The 17054-nt window shown below is 34.9% G+C and overlaps 1 protein-coding gene across 1 annotated transcript in view; it reads left to right on the top strand.

Annotated features, from left to right (window-relative positions):
* Positions 1–6472: 6472 nt before the first annotated feature.
* The window catches only part of ints1 (integrator complex subunit 1), a 29749-nt gene continuing 19167 nt past the window's right edge, over positions 6473–17054 (top strand). The window contains 18 exon segments of the mRNA XM_030141385.1: positions 6473–6527; positions 7120–7410; positions 7490–7686; positions 8313–8450; positions 8557–8716; positions 8825–8930; positions 9088–9274; positions 10004–10149; positions 10722–10863; positions 10965–11141; positions 12785–12893; positions 14089–14209; positions 14302–14379; positions 14472–14629; positions 14899–14995; positions 15087–15178; positions 15840–15900; positions 15979–16176. Of these exon segments, the coding sequence (XP_029997245.1) occupies positions 6473–6527; positions 7120–7410; positions 7490–7686; positions 8313–8450; positions 8557–8716; positions 8825–8930; positions 9088–9274; positions 10004–10149; positions 10722–10863; positions 10965–11141; positions 12785–12893; positions 14089–14209; positions 14302–14379; positions 14472–14629; positions 14899–14995; positions 15087–15178; positions 15840–15900; positions 15979–16176 (2513 nt within the window).

Genomic DNA, 17054 nt, shown 5'->3' with positions numbered 1-17054 from the left:
ATATCTGTGTTTCTTTATGGTTTGTTTATTGAGGTTTATGTTCATTTTTATAAGATAAACTTCCAGTAAGACATCTTCAACCCACCCTGCACTAAGTCAAAAAAAAAGAAACCATTCAGCTGAATGAAGGAGGCTGCTGCCATCCAGTGTTCAACCAGAAGATCTGACTCAGAGTTCCGGTAAAAAAAAAAAAAAAAAAAAAAAAAAAAAAAGAGGGAGAGAGAGATTAGGTAATTCATCTTGACATTATTTAAATTTCCCCAAAGGTTAGTCATAAAACAGGACAAAATGTTTTCCACTGAACATGTATAACTATATAGAATAAGTATGAAATGATATCCAAAAAGTTACAAAATGATAAATGTTACTCATTTCAAAAAGTATTAAAACACATAAAATATTTTTGATCTGTGACTATTATATCACAATATTATTAAGATATAACACAAGTAATATAAGAGGATAATAAAGTCTGTGTATTGATCAAAATGTTCAGTTGGGAAAAAAGAATGAAACAAACCTAGTTTCAGGCTGAATTATACTGATATAAAATACATAATTTCTGTCTTTTTTTTTTTTTTTCTCATTTTGGATCAGTCTGGAGCTGTACTAAGATAAATGTAGGTCTACTGAATGATTACAAACCATGATAATGATCAGATATAGGGGTATTAGGTTTGGTTACTGACAAAACGGACAAAAGAAAGTGTTTTTTCCAAGCAAACATCGACTGAAATTCCGTAAAGCAATCATGTTTAATTAAAAGCATATGATGCCGTCAATATAACTACGTCTTCATGTTGCATTTGTTCACGAATACAGGAAATTACATCAAAACTCCCAAAAGGTTAGTCATAAAACAGGAAAAAATGTTTTCCACTGAACATGTATAACTATATAGAATAAGTATGAAATTATATCCAAAAAGTTACAAAAAGATAAATGTTACTCATTTCAAAAAATATTAAAACACATAAAACATTTTTGATCTATGACTATTATATCACAATATTATTAAGATATAACACAAGTAATATAAGAGGATGATAAAGTCTGTGTATTGATCAAAATGTTCAAATGGGAAAAAAGAATGAAACAAACCTAGTTTTAGACTGAATTATAATGATATGAAATACATAATTTCTGTCTTTTTTTTTTTTTTTCTCATTTTGGATCAGTCTGGAGCTGTACTAAGATAAATGTAGGTCTACTGAATGATTACAAACCATGATAATGATCAGATATAGGGGTATTAGGTTTGATTACTGACAAAACGGACAAAAGAAAGTACTTTTTCCAAGCAAACACTGACTGAAATTCCGTAAAGCAATCATGTTTAATTAAAAGCATATGATGCTGTCAATATAACTACGTCTTTGTTACATTTGTTCACGAATACAGGAAATTACATCAAAACTCCCAAAAGGTTAGTCATAAAACAGGAAAAAATGTTTTCCACTGAACATGTATAACTATATAGAATAAGTATGAAATTATATCCAAAAAGTTACAAAAAGATAAATGTCACTCATTTCAAAAAATATTAAAACACATAAAACATTTTTGAACTATGATTATTATATCACAATATTATTAAGATATAACACAAGTAATATAAGAGGATAATAAAGTCTGTGTATTGATCAAAATGTTCAGTTGGGAAAAAAGAATGAAACAAACCTAGTTTCAGGCTGAATTATACTGATATAAAATACATAATTTCTGTCTTTTTTTTTTTTTTTTCTCATTTTGGATCAGTCTGGAGCTGTACTAAGATAAATGTAGGTCTACTGAATGATTACAAACCATGATAATGATCAGATATAGGGGTATTAGGTTTGATTACTGACAAAACGGACAAAAGAAAGTACTTTTTCCAAGCAAACACTGACTGAAATTCCGTAAAGCAATCATGTTTAATTAAAAGCATATGATGCTGTCAATATAACTACGTCTTTGTTACATTTGTTCACGAATACAGGAAATTACATCAAAACTCCCAAAAGGTTAGTCATAAAACAGGAAAAAATGTTTTCCACTGAACATGTATAACTATATAGAATAAGTATGAAATTATATCCAAAAAGTTACAAAAAGATAAATGTCACTCATTTCAAAAAATATTAAAACACATAAAACATTTTTGAACTATGATTATTATATAACAATATTATCAAGATATAACACAAGTAATGTAAGAGGATAACAGAGTCTGTATATTGATCAAAACATTCAAATGGGAAAAAAGAATGAAACAAACCTAGTTTTAGACTGAATTATAATGATATGAAATACATGATTTCTGTCTTTTTTTTTTTTTTTCTCATTTTGGATCAGTCTGGAGCTGTACTAAGATAAATGTAGGTCTACTGAATGATTACAAACCATGATAATGATCAGATATAGGGGTATTAGGTTTGATTACTGACAAAACGGACAAAAGAAAGTGTTTTTTCCAAGCAAACACTGACTGAAATTCCGTAAAGCAATCCTGTTTAATTAAAAGCATATGATGCTGTCAATATAACTACGTCTTTGTTACATTTGTTCACGAATACAGGAAATTACATCAAAACTCCCAAAAGGTTAGTCATAAAACAGGAAAAAATGTTTTCCACTGAACATGTATAACTATATAGAATAAGTATGAAATTATATCCAAAAAGTTACAAAAAGATAAATGTTACTCATTTCAAAAAATATTAAAACACATAAAACATTTTTGACCTATGACTATTATATCACAATATTATTAAGATATAACACAAGTAATATAAGAGGATAATAAAGTCTGTGTATTGATCAAAATGTTCAAATGGGAAAAAAGAATGAAACAAACCTAATTTTAGGCTGAATTATAATGATATGAAATACATAATTTCCGTCTTTTTTGTCTTTTTTTTTTTTTCTTCATTTTGTCTCAGTCTGGAGCAGTACTAAGATGAATGTAGATAAATGATAATGATCAGATATAGGGGTATTAGGTTTGATTACTGACAAAACGGACAAAAGAAAGTGCTTTTTCCAAGCAAACATCGACTGAAATTCCGTAAAGCAATCCTGTTTAATTAAAAGCATATGATGCTGTCAATATAACTACATCTTTATGCTGCATTTGTTCATGAATACAGGAAATTACATCAAAACTCAAAAAGGAGTACTGTCCTAGATTTGAAGGGACAGCAATATGATTCATACTGATGATTATGTCATGTTGATGTGAGGTAATTATTTTTATTACAACTCAGGCCAAAAATAATGAATGTTTTATGAGCGGAAATGATGAGCAAATGGTCCAGAGAGACGACAAAAAGACGTGTCTGTGTTATGAAAGCAACTCAATCAATGGGGATTGAATTTTCTTTTCATTTTTGGTAATGTGTGATATTTATTAAACGTGTCTAATCGAATTATTTCCTGGACATTTTGATCCTGTTTTGTTATGGTCATTTCACTTCTAAATTCAAAGTGACCTTCATTCTTAAGTTGACTGTAAACACTGTCCTCTAACGTTAAAAAATCAGAACTACAGCTATTTTATATTTTTAATTACATATTTTTATCATCACTGTTGCGTACCTCTATCAGTATTTATGCAAGTACTTTAGCTTTACTAGTAGTTAGGGATGTAACAATATGAAAATTTCATGTCACGGTTATTGTGACCAAAATTATCATGGTTATCATTATTATCGCGGTATTATTGAAATTGTGCTCAAAATGTTCAAAAAGTACTAATGCACACACTGAAAGAATTTAACCAAGTTGTATTTAAAAATAAATAAATAAATAAAATAATCGGCACAATGTACCTTCTGTTGGCAGAAACATTCAAATATTAACCCTTAGTGGTCTGAGCCTATTTTGTCTGTTTTTCAGTACTTTTGATTTTGCCTTTATATACTATATAAACAAATGTTTACTGTGCCCATGTTTGGTATCTTTTTTTTCAGCACAACTTCATCTATATCATCTACATATTATTTTTTCACTTTAACCTACTATATCAACATAAAAGGCCAGAAAACACACAAAAATATATAAATCCGATTTGAAAAATGTATATAATTTATTGCATAAATAACACAAAGATGCTTAACGAACCTTATCAAAGACTTGAACCCTTTCATGCATGAATTATGAGAACCTTAGTCAAGATTTTTTTCTTGAGTGTTTTTATTCCTCCTTAGGCATAAAAAAAAAAAAAAAAAAACAAGGTGATTGAGTTTTTTTTTCTATAGAGTTACAAAAATATCCATGCATTTAATTTTTGAAGTAAAGAAAGATGTTTAAAACCCAATATCAGAAAGTGATATGAAAACAATGAAAAAAAAAAACATTTTTAACGCTGCTAATCTGATGTCTTCTCACATTTTAACATATTCTAATGCTAGTAATTACTCACTTCATAGGGATAATATGCAAAAAAAAACAACAACAACTTTTTGTCTAACAAATAACAATTGATTTCTACTCAAACATGTTACTGCAGATCAGGTTTATCAAGAACAATAAAGTTACAGTAATGATCTGAATTACAGTGTATGGGATGGTGCATAAGCGTCCACTGTGTTGGCTGATATGGAACTAAAACAACAAAACCCATGAATATACAAGAGAACAGCTGGAGAAGAACTGTCCACTGTAGTGACTTATGCATGAAAGGGTTAAAAGTGAATATTGATTCCAAATATTAGGTACATAAAATCAAAATTGTAATAAATTAAAACTATACTAAAATATTTGACATAAAATCATAGCTTTACATAGGGTTTTTCCCCTAAAAGTGCGATAATCAAACACGGTTATCATGATAATTAGAATTTAACCCTTTCATGTGTTAATTATGAGAACCTTAGTTAAGATTTTTTTCTTGAGTGTTTATATTCCTCCATAGGCATGAAAAAAAAAAAAAAATGTGATCAAGTTGTTTCTTTTTTTTTTTCATGGAGTTACAAAAATGTCCATGCATTTAATTTTAAAGTAAAGAAACGTGGTTAAAACCCAATAACAATGAAATAAAATCTGATGTTTTCTCACATTTTAACATATTCTAATGCTGATTATTACTCTTTTCATGGAGATAATATGCAAAAAAAAAAAAAAAACACTTTTTTTCTAACAAATAACAATTGATTTCCACTCAAACATGTAACTGCAGATCAGGTTTATCAAGAACAGCAAAGTTACAGTAATGGTATGATTTACAGTGTGTGGGATGATGCATAAGTGTCCACTGTGTTGGCTGATGTGGAACTAAAACAACAAAACCCATGAATATACAAGAGAACAACTGGAGAATAACTGTCCACTGGAGTGACTTATGCATGAAAGGGTTAAAAGTGAATATTGGTTCCAAATATTAGGTACATAAAATCAAAATTGTAATAAATTAAAACTATACTCAAATATTTGACATAAAATCATAGCTTTACATAGGGTTTTTCCCCTAAAAGTGCGATAATCAAACATGGTTATCATGATAATTAGAATTTAAAGGGTAATACTAACCGTCTTCAATTTTACCATAGTTTAACATTATACTGATAATCGTTACATCTCTATCAGTAGTATAATTATAACATTGTATAAAGGTGTTTTATTATATTGTTCTCTGTGTTTACATGGGAGTATGTAGAATTATAGGTTCTGTCGCCATCTGGTGGTTTTATCTAGAAACTACAACTACACTAGTTCAAGTTACAGTGCACTTCTGGTTGATTTATGGGGTTAAACTCTATCCTGTGGCCGCTTTAGGAACTTAAGATTCATAGTTTTACTTTTAAAAGCTTATTTTACACAAACACATAGTTGAATCTTCCATAAAATGCCCCCAGTGGCTTAAATTTTTCTCTGAACCAGACAGTACCTGGATTTAGCGGTAGGTGGCGGTATACATTCCTGCAGCTGCCGAATTATAGTCAACGAAGAAGAAGAAGGAGCCAAAGAAGGAGGAGAAGAAGAAGAATGGCTCAGACTGAATGGTACTTCATAGTAGTGATGATAATTGTTCATAAAGTACATCGTTCTGGCTAATTATTTACAGTTTTATAACAAACAAAAACAATCAAAGACGTGCATTGATTTTAAGTTTGTTTATTTGTGATAAAGCTCTGTTTCGATGAGCGCTGTTAGCTGCTATCATTAGCTTTAACGCTACCTAAGCTAACCTAAAGTTGCTAACCGGTAGCTTTAGCATCGCTCACTGTTGTTAGCCGAAGACTGTCCACTCCCTAGTTAGCAGAAAACTAGAAACTCACAGACTGTCAGCTGAGACCGGATAATATCCGTCTCTGTCTTTTGTCTTTATTGTCACAGCTCAGCCAGTTAGCTAGCTTTTCTTCGCTTTAATGTTAGCATCACGCTGCTGTGTTTCGTGTTTGTTTATTGTTTTTCCTGCATTCACAGATTTAGAAATGCTGTCTTTTTAAGCTGCTGAGAACCTGGTTTTCACTTGTGCAACTCCTTAAAGATGAATCGTCCAAAGCCTACAACTCTCAGACGCCCTAGTGCAGCAAAACCCTCAGGTATGTTTGGTGTAGAAGGCATGTAAGCATTGATGGTTGTAATAAATGTATTTGTATTTATTTATTTAGCACAATAAAAACAGTGCAGGGAGAGAATGAAGCCCAAAGGGCTTGCACAGAGTTCCACTCCCATCATCTACTATAATTAGAAAATAAAATGTACAAACAGAAGAAAACAATAATTAAACAACAAATAACAATATAGAAAATACTGAAAAAGTCAGGACAGGAGATGTTATTTCAGTGAGTTTTTGAAAGATGTAAATGACAATATAGACTTCAGAGACATGTCTAGATTGTTCCACAATTTAGGACATCTAAATAAAATATTAAATTGATGACCAGATGTTCGACAGAAGGGTAAATGAAGATTGTCGCTATGTCTAGTTGAGTATAAATGTAAATTGGATGAAAAATTTAAAAAAATTATGATAAGTATCCGGAAGATCTTGATTATTATTGATAAACTTGTGCACAAATAAACATGGGTGATAAACACTGAGTTCATGAACGGGTAGTATTGAATATTTCCTAAAAATTGGTGCAGATGCAAAAAATTACCTTAACTTACTCTTGATGCCTTATTTCACAGGTCATCCTCCACCAGGGGACTTCATAGCTCTGGGGTCAAAGAGTCAAGGTGGAGAACCCAAGGCCCCGGCTGTCCTCCTGAAGCCAGCATCCACAGGTTTACCCCCAGACCGTAAGAGAGAGGCTGCCTCATCTCTGCCCTCCTCATCAGGTCTATCCAGCCTTGCCAAGAGGCCAAAACTCTCCACTACCCCCCCAGTCAGTGCCCTGGGACGACTCGCTGATGTTGCAGCTGTTGACAAGAGGGCGATATCACCCTCAATAAAGGAGCCATCAGTGGTTCCTATCGAAGGTATGTTTTCTTTCCTCAGCTTTTTTAAAGCATGAAAATGGTTACATGTATGCGTTACAGTCTTTGTTTTTCATTGTAGTGTCTCCTGCTTTGCTGTTGGATGAGATTGAGGCAGCAGAGTCAGAAGGAAATGATGACCGCATTGAGGGACTGCTGTGTGGAGCAGTGAAACAACTCAAGATGAACAGAGCCAAGCCAGACATCACTCTGTATCTCAGCCTCATGTTTCTCGCCAAAATTAAACCCAATGTTTTTGCTACAGAAGGAATTATAGAGGTAAGAGTGAAATTCAGGGATGCATCAATAAATCAAAACTAATAGATCATCATATATAGCTACTAGTTCATGTTGCTCTTTTGTAACACTTTATTGTTTAAGGTTTTCACATGTTCAGACATTTTTAAAGTCTAATTCTAAAGTAATTTGATGTCTTAAAACCTTTAAAATGTCTTAAAAATGGGTCAAATCAGGACATTATTTTTAAGTATGAAGTCAGTAGAGTTGCATTGAAAGTGAGAAAAACATAAAGGTGTCATAAAAAGCCATTGAAAGGTACCTGCCATCACACAGTATTGTTTTTTCTTCATATTTGGAGTGTCATTAAATGTGGTTCCAGTGTGAAGGGATTTGAAATGGGTTTCAAATTGTATTGAAAGTCTCAAATTTAACTTACTGAAATCTGCAGAATCATTGTTTTTATGTTAATTTGCTCTCGAATCTCCCTCATGAAACTAATGTCTTTTGGAGGGAACATATATTACTTAGTATAAAAATGAGTAAAATAGTTGTTATGGAATACAGGAGTTGATAATTTTGCAAAGAAAATGCAATACATTTCTCTAAATTATCCACTGTTCTGTTGGGTTGTTCCTAACTTTCTACTTGTTTCATTCCCGTTCAAGGCCTTGTGCAGCCTCCTGCGTCGAGATGCTTCTATCAACTTCAAAGCAAAGGGAAACAGCCTTGTTTCTGTTCTTGCTTGCAATCTGCTTATGGCAGCCTATGAGGAGGATGAAAACTGGCCTGAAATCTTTGTCAAAGTGAGAATCTCTCACATTTTCAGTATACCTCAGACATTTGTTTTCTTGTTATAGTCAAGTGTGAATGATTCTCTAAAACCTCTTTTGATCTAAATTATATTTTCAGGTGTACATTGAAGACTCTTTGGGGGAAAGAATCTGGGTGGATAGTTCTCACTGTAAGAATTTTGTTGACAACATACAAACTGCTTTTGGCACCAAAATGCCTCCAAAGAGTATGCTGCTGCAGGCAGACACTGGCCGCACCGGTGGAGATCTCAGTGCAGGTAATTGAAGAAAAGTAACTGCTATTTTGGGGGTTAGAATTGCTTGTGTGGGAAATTACTTTTTTAGTTAAGCTGCTCTGGTTTTTCCGTCTTAAATTTTATATTTAGGAAGCAGTCCTCATCCTTCAACCCCAGATGAGGATGACAGCCAGACTGAATTACTGATAGCAGAAGAGAAACTCAGCCCAGAGGATGAAGGGCAGGTGATGCCAAGGTATGAAAATAAAGAAACATGTCACATTGGTGCTTTTAGAAGTTTTATTCAGATGTAAATTGTGATCTTGGATGATAAGACTATGGCATTTTATTCCTTATTTTTCCAAGGCTGTGAGCTGACACTTGTTTTTGTCCTATCCTCTCGTGTCTTTAAGGTATGACGAACTGGCAGAGAGCGTGGAAGATTATGTGCTCGATGTCCTCAGAGATCAGTTGAACCGAAGGCAGCCAATGGACAATGTCTCCCGCAACCTGCTACGTTTACTCACCGCCACATGTGGCTACAAAGAAGCCCGGCTCATGGCTGTGCAGAGGCTGGAGATGTGGCTCCAGAACCCAAAGGTATGCCTAATACATAGCGGTCAAAATATTATATGACAATCTTTGGGGTAGAATCATAATCCATGATCTGAAACCAATTTCATAGGGCAGTTTCACTTAATTTCCGGAGAGAGTTTTAGCTTTTTTGTTGTTTAACTTAGACCATCGAAAAATACTGGACTGTTATTAATATGCAGCATTAAGTAATTAGTTCGGAGAAACAAAAACATTGTAGTAGGCTCATATCCACATTTTCCAGGCTCATAGTATTTTACATTAATTACTTTGCTGTAGAGGCCTGTCATAGTTGAGTTTGTTCTGTCACAATTTCATAATAAACAGAAAATATTCACATTTCCCACAATGACATAAAAAATTACCTTAATGATTTGTGCCAAAACATTTGCACTAAATCAGACTTAGTCTATGCTTAGTTGTCCTGTAATCATGAATTTATCTCTTTAGTGTCAGCAAAAACACATCTCACACACTTCATTAGGGTCAACTGGACTAACTGACCACTTATATTACTGATATGTTATAAACTAAATATATGGGCTGATAATACAACTCTCTCTGTATAATACAATAATTTCAGTGGTACTTGAGCCTTTAAAATGAATATTTCTGTAGCTGGAAAGTTAAGATAATGGTTATTTATTTATTTATTTATTTAATAACCCTTTGTGTACCATTCTTCTGAATCGCATAACAGTGAACATCATGTTTTTTTATTTTTTGTTTTAACAGCTGACTCGACCTGCTCAGGACCTTCTCATGTCTTTGTGTATGAACTGCAACACACACGGAGCAGATGACATGGAGGTGATCTCCAACCTGATCAAGATCCGACTCAAACCCAAAGTTCTCCTAAACCACTACATGCTCTGCGTCAGGTCTGTGCTGTCACTTTTACAGGGTCCTTGCATAGGTCTTGAAAGTCTTAAAAAGTATGGAATTTTGAAACGCTGTTTTCCAGGCCTTGAAAAGTCCGGAATTTTGTGTGAAAGTCTCGATAAAGTATGGAAAAAGTTTCTCTCATAGTCAAATTTTAGAGTGTGGTCAAAGGCACATAAGAGATACATGAGGAAAGCATATAAAAACTTGATATGATATCACTAACTGGTCAGTACTGGAATAATTCTAGTGAAATTTGTTTGTGTGATATTCATGCACTTCTGTGATTTTCATGTTTTGAAAATGTTTCTGTCAGTAAAATATAATTTCCTGCCAATTATGCATTCATTCATTCATACATTTATTAAGATAAACTTTTCTTCTACACACAACAGGTACAATCTCAGCCAAAAAAGTAGACATTATGTATAAAAGTACATAAAATCAAGGTCTTGTGGAAGCAAATAGCAGTTTTGAAAAAGTCTGGCATTTTTTTTGATAAAGAGCAAGCACCGTTTTACCTCTGTCATTGTTTCATGCTCAGGGACTTAAACTAACTGTTGTTCACCAGGGAGCTTCTAAACGCACACAGAGACAACCTTGGCACAATGGTGAAACTGGTGATCTTCAATGAACTGTCCAATGCCAGGAATCCAAACAACATGCAAGTCCTCCACACGGTGCTGCAGCACAGCCCAGAACAGGCTCCGAAGGTGAAACTGAAACAATGGCTACATGGAAGTACCAATTACCTGTTTTAGCTGTTACATTTTTTTCACTTCTGTCGTTTCCTCCTGTTTCTTTGTGTGTCTAGTTCTTGGCGATGGTGTTCCAGGATCTGCTCACCAATAAGGATGATTACCTCCGTGCTTCCCGAGCGTTGCTGAGAGAAATCATCAAACAGACCAAGCACGAGATTAACTTCCAGTCCTTCTGCTTTGGTTTAATGCAGGAGCGGAAGGAGGCCAGTTACATTGACATGGAATTCAAAGTAAGAGCATCTAAAAATCCCTATATTCATCCCTTGCTTAAATATAGTTTTGTTGGTTGGAGAAGCAAACAAAATTAAGAGCGTGGAAAGTAAACAATGTACGGCTAAGGAAGGATGCAGCAGGTAAATGTATTATATAAAAAACCTCTCAAGTGCAGATATAGAGTATTTTCACTCCTTTCTGATCAGTCTGAATAAGGTGGATTTGTTCTTTTACAAGCCATCTTACTATTACTGCACCAAATGGTTAGTTTTTTATAGGTACTGCCTCATTCTGGTGTTTTATTATGCCAAACCTGTAGCTTTGTTGGGGCCTGGTCAGAAGACACGGAACCCTATAAATTCAACACTGGTTCAGGAATTGGTAGTTAAGTCAATACCTGTGATTTTTTTTACCTTTTGTTAGTGAAGGATTTGTTTCTCTTGTTGGTGGAGCTAAAATCCCAGTTAAGATACTTAGAGACACCACATCTTCAAATTCCTTTATAGTTGAGTCTGTATTACCATTTTTGCAAGAGTCAGATACAGGAGATAGTGCGTTAGCCCGAGGTTTTGGTTTGACTGTCTTGGTTGTCTTGTCTTCACTTGACAAAAAGCAACAAACAGAAGGTAAAGCCATGCAAATGTACTAAATGTAGTATCCACTAATACAGTTCTATATGTAAGATTTATATCTACCGGTACTTGTGTGAAATTTGTGTTGGGGTCTGTTTTACACTGCAATCTTGTCATTTATTGATGTTGAGTAACTTCATTACCATGCTAACAACTATTTCTATTGCCTACATCCATGATTATAGCCAAAATACACTGATTTCAATTTTGAGGTAGGGCATGGCAGTATTCATTCATTTTCTGAGCCTGCTTTATTCTCACTTGGGTCACGGGGATCGCTGGAGCCTATCTCAGCTACTTATGGGCAAAGGTGGTGTACACCCTGGACATGTCGCCAGTTCATCACAGGGCTGACATATGGAGATAAACAGTCCCTCTCACATTCACACCTATGGGCGATTTAGATTAACCAACCTATCTGTGCATGCCTTTGGATGGTGGGAGGAAGCCGGAGTATTGGTGTTGGAATCGAACCCAGGACCTTCTTGTTGTGAGGATATTATGAGTGCTCTCCACTGCACCACCGTGTTGGGCTGGGCAATGCATTGAATTAATTAGATTAATCAAAATTTTCCTCTGAAAATCGTTTAAAATGCCTAAAACGCAAATTTGAGATTATTCCCATGGAGACCTTTCTTGCTCAACAAAAATTAAAAATGCAACATGTTTGCTTCTTGGAATATGTTAATTGTGAATGTGTTTGTCCAGTCATTTAAGGCATATAGGTTTATTAAAGAATGTTTATTTGTGTTTTGTCTTCCATTCTTGAAGCCAAAAAACAAGTGATTAAATGAATGTAAATTACCCATATCTTTGAAAAGAAATCAAGATTTAATTTTCTGTCTTAATTGCCCAGCTTTAGGTAAAGGAGCAGCTCCCATCACAACAGGACACATGTCACTTAAACACACTGTCTTATAAAATCCCACATGGCGCATGTAAAATGACACTAATTCTAAACCTAAAGATCTAACCTTTAAATCTGTTTCCATTTACCATTGAACTGTTTCTCCTTGTTTCATCCTTAGGAGCGTTTTGTCATCCAGGTGACAGATTTGCTGACCGTCTCCATGATGCTGGGAATTACCGCTCAGGTCAAAGAAGCTGGAATTGCATGGGACAAAGGAGAGAAAAAGAGTGAGTAATGTTTATTTGTTGGGATGCAGCACAAAGTACAGGGACTTTCTTAATACAATTATACAATTCCTAAGTAATTCATAAGTGTACAGTCCCTGCACGGACTTAAAAAAATCTTAAAAATGTGCATTTAATACCTAAAAAAAGTCTTTAAAAGGTATTAAATTTGATGTGGTAGGTTTAAGTTATGTTTCCATAAACTTGTCCACTGTATTGTGTTTAAATGTGTCTGGAAAATGTCCTAGCTGGGAGAAAGTAACGTTAGTCTACTCAGTTCCACTTGTTCCGACCTGACAGTTTATATTGAAATTAGGAACCAATTATCGCTACCTTTGCAGCCCTCAGTGAGAAATGATTACAGATGTGAAAAAAATGAAAAGTAAGCATGAGGAAGTCCAAATTTAATAGTGCCTGGTTGGAGAAAAGATCATTCCCGAGCTGGTTGACGTGAGTGGAGGGGAACATGTTTAAAGCTCACGGCACCTTGTACAAGGAGTAAATGAGTATATTTTCCTAAATTCTAGGAGTCACAAATTTTTGCCAGTATGGCCATGAAATTAGATTGTGAAATGGGCATTAAATTCTAAGTAGTTTTTAAAAGTCTTATATTTAACTTGTAGAAACCTGTAGGAACCCTGGAAATAAACATTTTACGGTTTATGCAGTTACAGAAAAAATTATTAGACCACCCTTGTTTTCTTCAGTTTCTTGTTCATTTTAATGCCTGGTACAACTAAAGGTACATTTATTTGGACAAATATAATGATAACAACAATAATAGCTCATAAGTGTTTAATTTCAGAGCTGATATCTAGCCATTTTCCATGGTTTTCTTGATAATAACCAAAATTACTTCAGTTCTTACATCAGTAGCTATGGCATTGTACTGACAAAAACAGTGCTGTTAGGCATTCCATGTTTTCTTTTGTCTGTTTTAGTCGCACGATACACACAGGAGTTAGCACTTGATTACATAACCATTATGGTCTAATAATTTTTTTTGCAACTGTATTTTCCTAAATTCTAGGAATCACAAATTTTTCGCCAGCATGGTCATGAAATGAGCATTAAATTCTGTTCTAAGTAGTCTTAAAAAGTCTTATATTTAACTAGGAACACTGCAAATAAACATTTTACTGTTTATATTTACATGTATTATTAAATTTGTCTTGATTATGTCTTTGTTTACCTTCAGATCTGGAGGTCCTGAGGTCTTTTCAGAATCAAATAGCTGCCATCCAGAGAGATGCAGTATGGTGGCTTCACACTGTGGTTCCAACCATCAGCAAAGTTGGCTCAAAAGACTACGTTCACTGGTCAGTACAGGCACAATGTGATGTTAATGAAAAGGCACAAGGGTATTATGTATTCAGCTGAACTTAATATGAGATTTAATTCCTCTCCATAGCCTTCACAAAGTTCTTTTCACTGAGCAGCCGGAGACGTATTACAAGTGGGACAACTGGCCTCCAGAGAGTGACAGAAAGTGAGTCTTTCCCGGTGTTGACTGGTCACTTATTTTCCTCTGACTGTGAGAGTTCACTTACCTTTACCTTTTTTTTTTTCCCCATTTCCTAGTTTCTTCCTTCGTCTTTGCTCTGAGGTTCCTCTGCTGGAGGACACACTGATGCGCATTCTAGTGATCGGCTTGTCACGAGATTTACCTCTGGGCCCGGCCGATGCCATGGAGCTGGCAGATCACCTGGTGAAGAGGGCTGCCGGAGTTCAGTCTGACGGTGTGTTAAGATCCACGTCAGCTGTTTATTATTACAGTAAAAGCTGTATATATTAGTCACTGGCAGAGTATTTGTACATTTGTTAAACACATGTTCATCAGTTTAATGAACTGTCACAGATCCGTTAAGGGGCATATTCTTGTTTACATATCAACAGAGTGACTTCAGTATGACTGAAGGAAATGTGGGAATAGTTTGTATGTTTCCTTGGATGACTTTTGTCAGAAGGGTTTGCGGCCTCGGCGTTCACTGTCTGTTTTGTTTAACAGATCTCGAGGTCCTGAAAGTAGAGAGGATCCAACTCATTGATGCCGTGTTGAATCTGTGTACATACCATCACCCGGAGAACATTCAGCTGCCTGCGGGGTATGCCATCTTAACTTAACGGGCGTTCAGAAACAGTTACACCTCATGCATTTTACAGCCTTAAAATAACAAATGTCTCTTAATGTTTAAGGTACCAACCACCAAATTTGGCAATATCCACACTGTATTGGAAGGCATGGCTTCTCTTACTTGTGGTGGCTGCTTTCAATCCACAAAAAATAGGTAAATCAATGTATATATAATATCTACAGAGTGGGGAAGCAAAATTTACAATGAACATTTAGTTGTTTTTTCTCAGCAGGCACTACGTCAATTGTTTTGAAACCAAACATATATTGATGTCATAATCATACCTAACACTATTATCCATACCTTTTCAGAAACTTTTGCCCATATGAGTAATCAGGAAAGCAAACGTCAAAGAGTGTGTGATTTGCTGAATGCACTCGTCACACCAAAGGAGATTTCAAAAATAGTTGGAGTGTCCATAAAGACTGTTTATAATGGAAAGAAGAGAATGACTATGAGCAAAACTATTACGAGAAAGTCTGGAAGATACTATTAAAGAAGAATGGGAGAAGTTGTCACCCGAATATTTGAGGAACACTTGCGCAAGTTTCAGGAAGCGTGTGAAGGCAGTTATTGAGAAAGAAGGAGGACACATAGAATAAAAACATTTTCTATTATGTCAATTTTCTTGTGGCAAATAAATTCTCATGACTTTCAATAAACTAACTGATCATACACTGTATTTCAATCCCTGCCTCAAAATATTGTAAATGTTGCTTCCCCACCCTGTACATATACCATGTTTGTAGTTAAGCTTATATTTATGTTTTAACTATTTCTAAATGAATAAAAATTGGATATTTTTTACCTGTAGGGCTGGCTGCCTGGGATGGCTATCCTACACTCAAAATGCTCATGGAGATGGTTATGACAAAGTAGGTAAACATTTTCTCTATCAAAATAAATCATTTAAAGATGATAAAGGTTTAACACATTTCTCTCTGGCTTTCTAGTAACTATACGTACCCACCTTGTACTATTGCGGATGAGGACACAAAGAATGAGATGATCAACAGAGAGCTGCAGATTTCCCAAAGGGAGAAGCAGGAGATCCTGGCCTTTGAGAGTCATTTGGCTGCTGCGTCCACTAAACAGACCATCACAGAGAGTAACAGCTTGCTGTTGTCTCAGTTAACCAGTCTGGACCCACAGTAAGAGGAACTGCTGAATGTGACGTGTAACTTCAATGACAAATTTTATTGTAGACCAAGAAAGCTACTCACATACCTCGTTTTACCAGTGCAAGCCTCGTGCTTATTCTGCTACTTGTGCTTGTTAGAAGTTGGTTCAACAGGCTAGAAGCCAAGAGAACCATGGAACAGCTGAACCATTGTCTTACTAGTTAACATAGACTAGGGCTGGGCGATAAAACAATAACGATATATATCACGATATAACTTTTTCTCGATAGAAATATGACACATGCTTGATACAATTTCAATAGAATTCATTCGTCCATATTTTGACAGACGTGAGAAGAGCCAAACATAATTAAGTAGCGCCACACTGAACCAATCACGCCAGAGCCACGTCAAGTTAGGTTGACACACACAGCACAGGCGTAAGAGCCAGCCACAGCAGGGAGGGAGGGACTTCTCCATAAGTACTGACACATATGTATTTCTTTCTTCCTCTCTCTCTGATGTCTTTACAGCTGACTTATGATTAACAGAAAATTACACTTGACAAAAAATAGTGATTTGATTTATATCATGATACATATCGATATCGTCTGATTTGGAAAAAAAAAAAAAATTACTGTGATATGATATTTTTTTCCATATCGCCCACATATTACCTTTCCAAACAACCATACAGAAACCTACAGGTACAAGAAATTGGATAATTGAGGATATCTCTTTTTTTTTCCCCCTTGTTTTTTGACCAGGCAGACTAGACAGGACATTTAAGCATCACTTTAGTTGGCCTTGGTGGTCATGATAATTCTGCCTTAAATTAAGCAGTTCTTGACTAGCAAAGTGTTGGGGTCACTCTGTAACTAGTTTTACTTGCGAAGAGGAGGTTGTTT

Source organism: Sphaeramia orbicularis, chromosome 8, assembly GCF_902148855.1.
Source record: "Sphaeramia orbicularis chromosome 8, fSphaOr1.1, whole genome shotgun sequence".
Classification (NCBI taxonomy): domain Eukaryota; kingdom Metazoa; phylum Chordata; class Actinopteri; order Kurtiformes; family Apogonidae; genus Sphaeramia; species Sphaeramia orbicularis.
The sequence above is the reverse complement of the archived record's forward strand: the minus strand, read 5'-3'. Positions and strand labels throughout refer to the sequence as shown.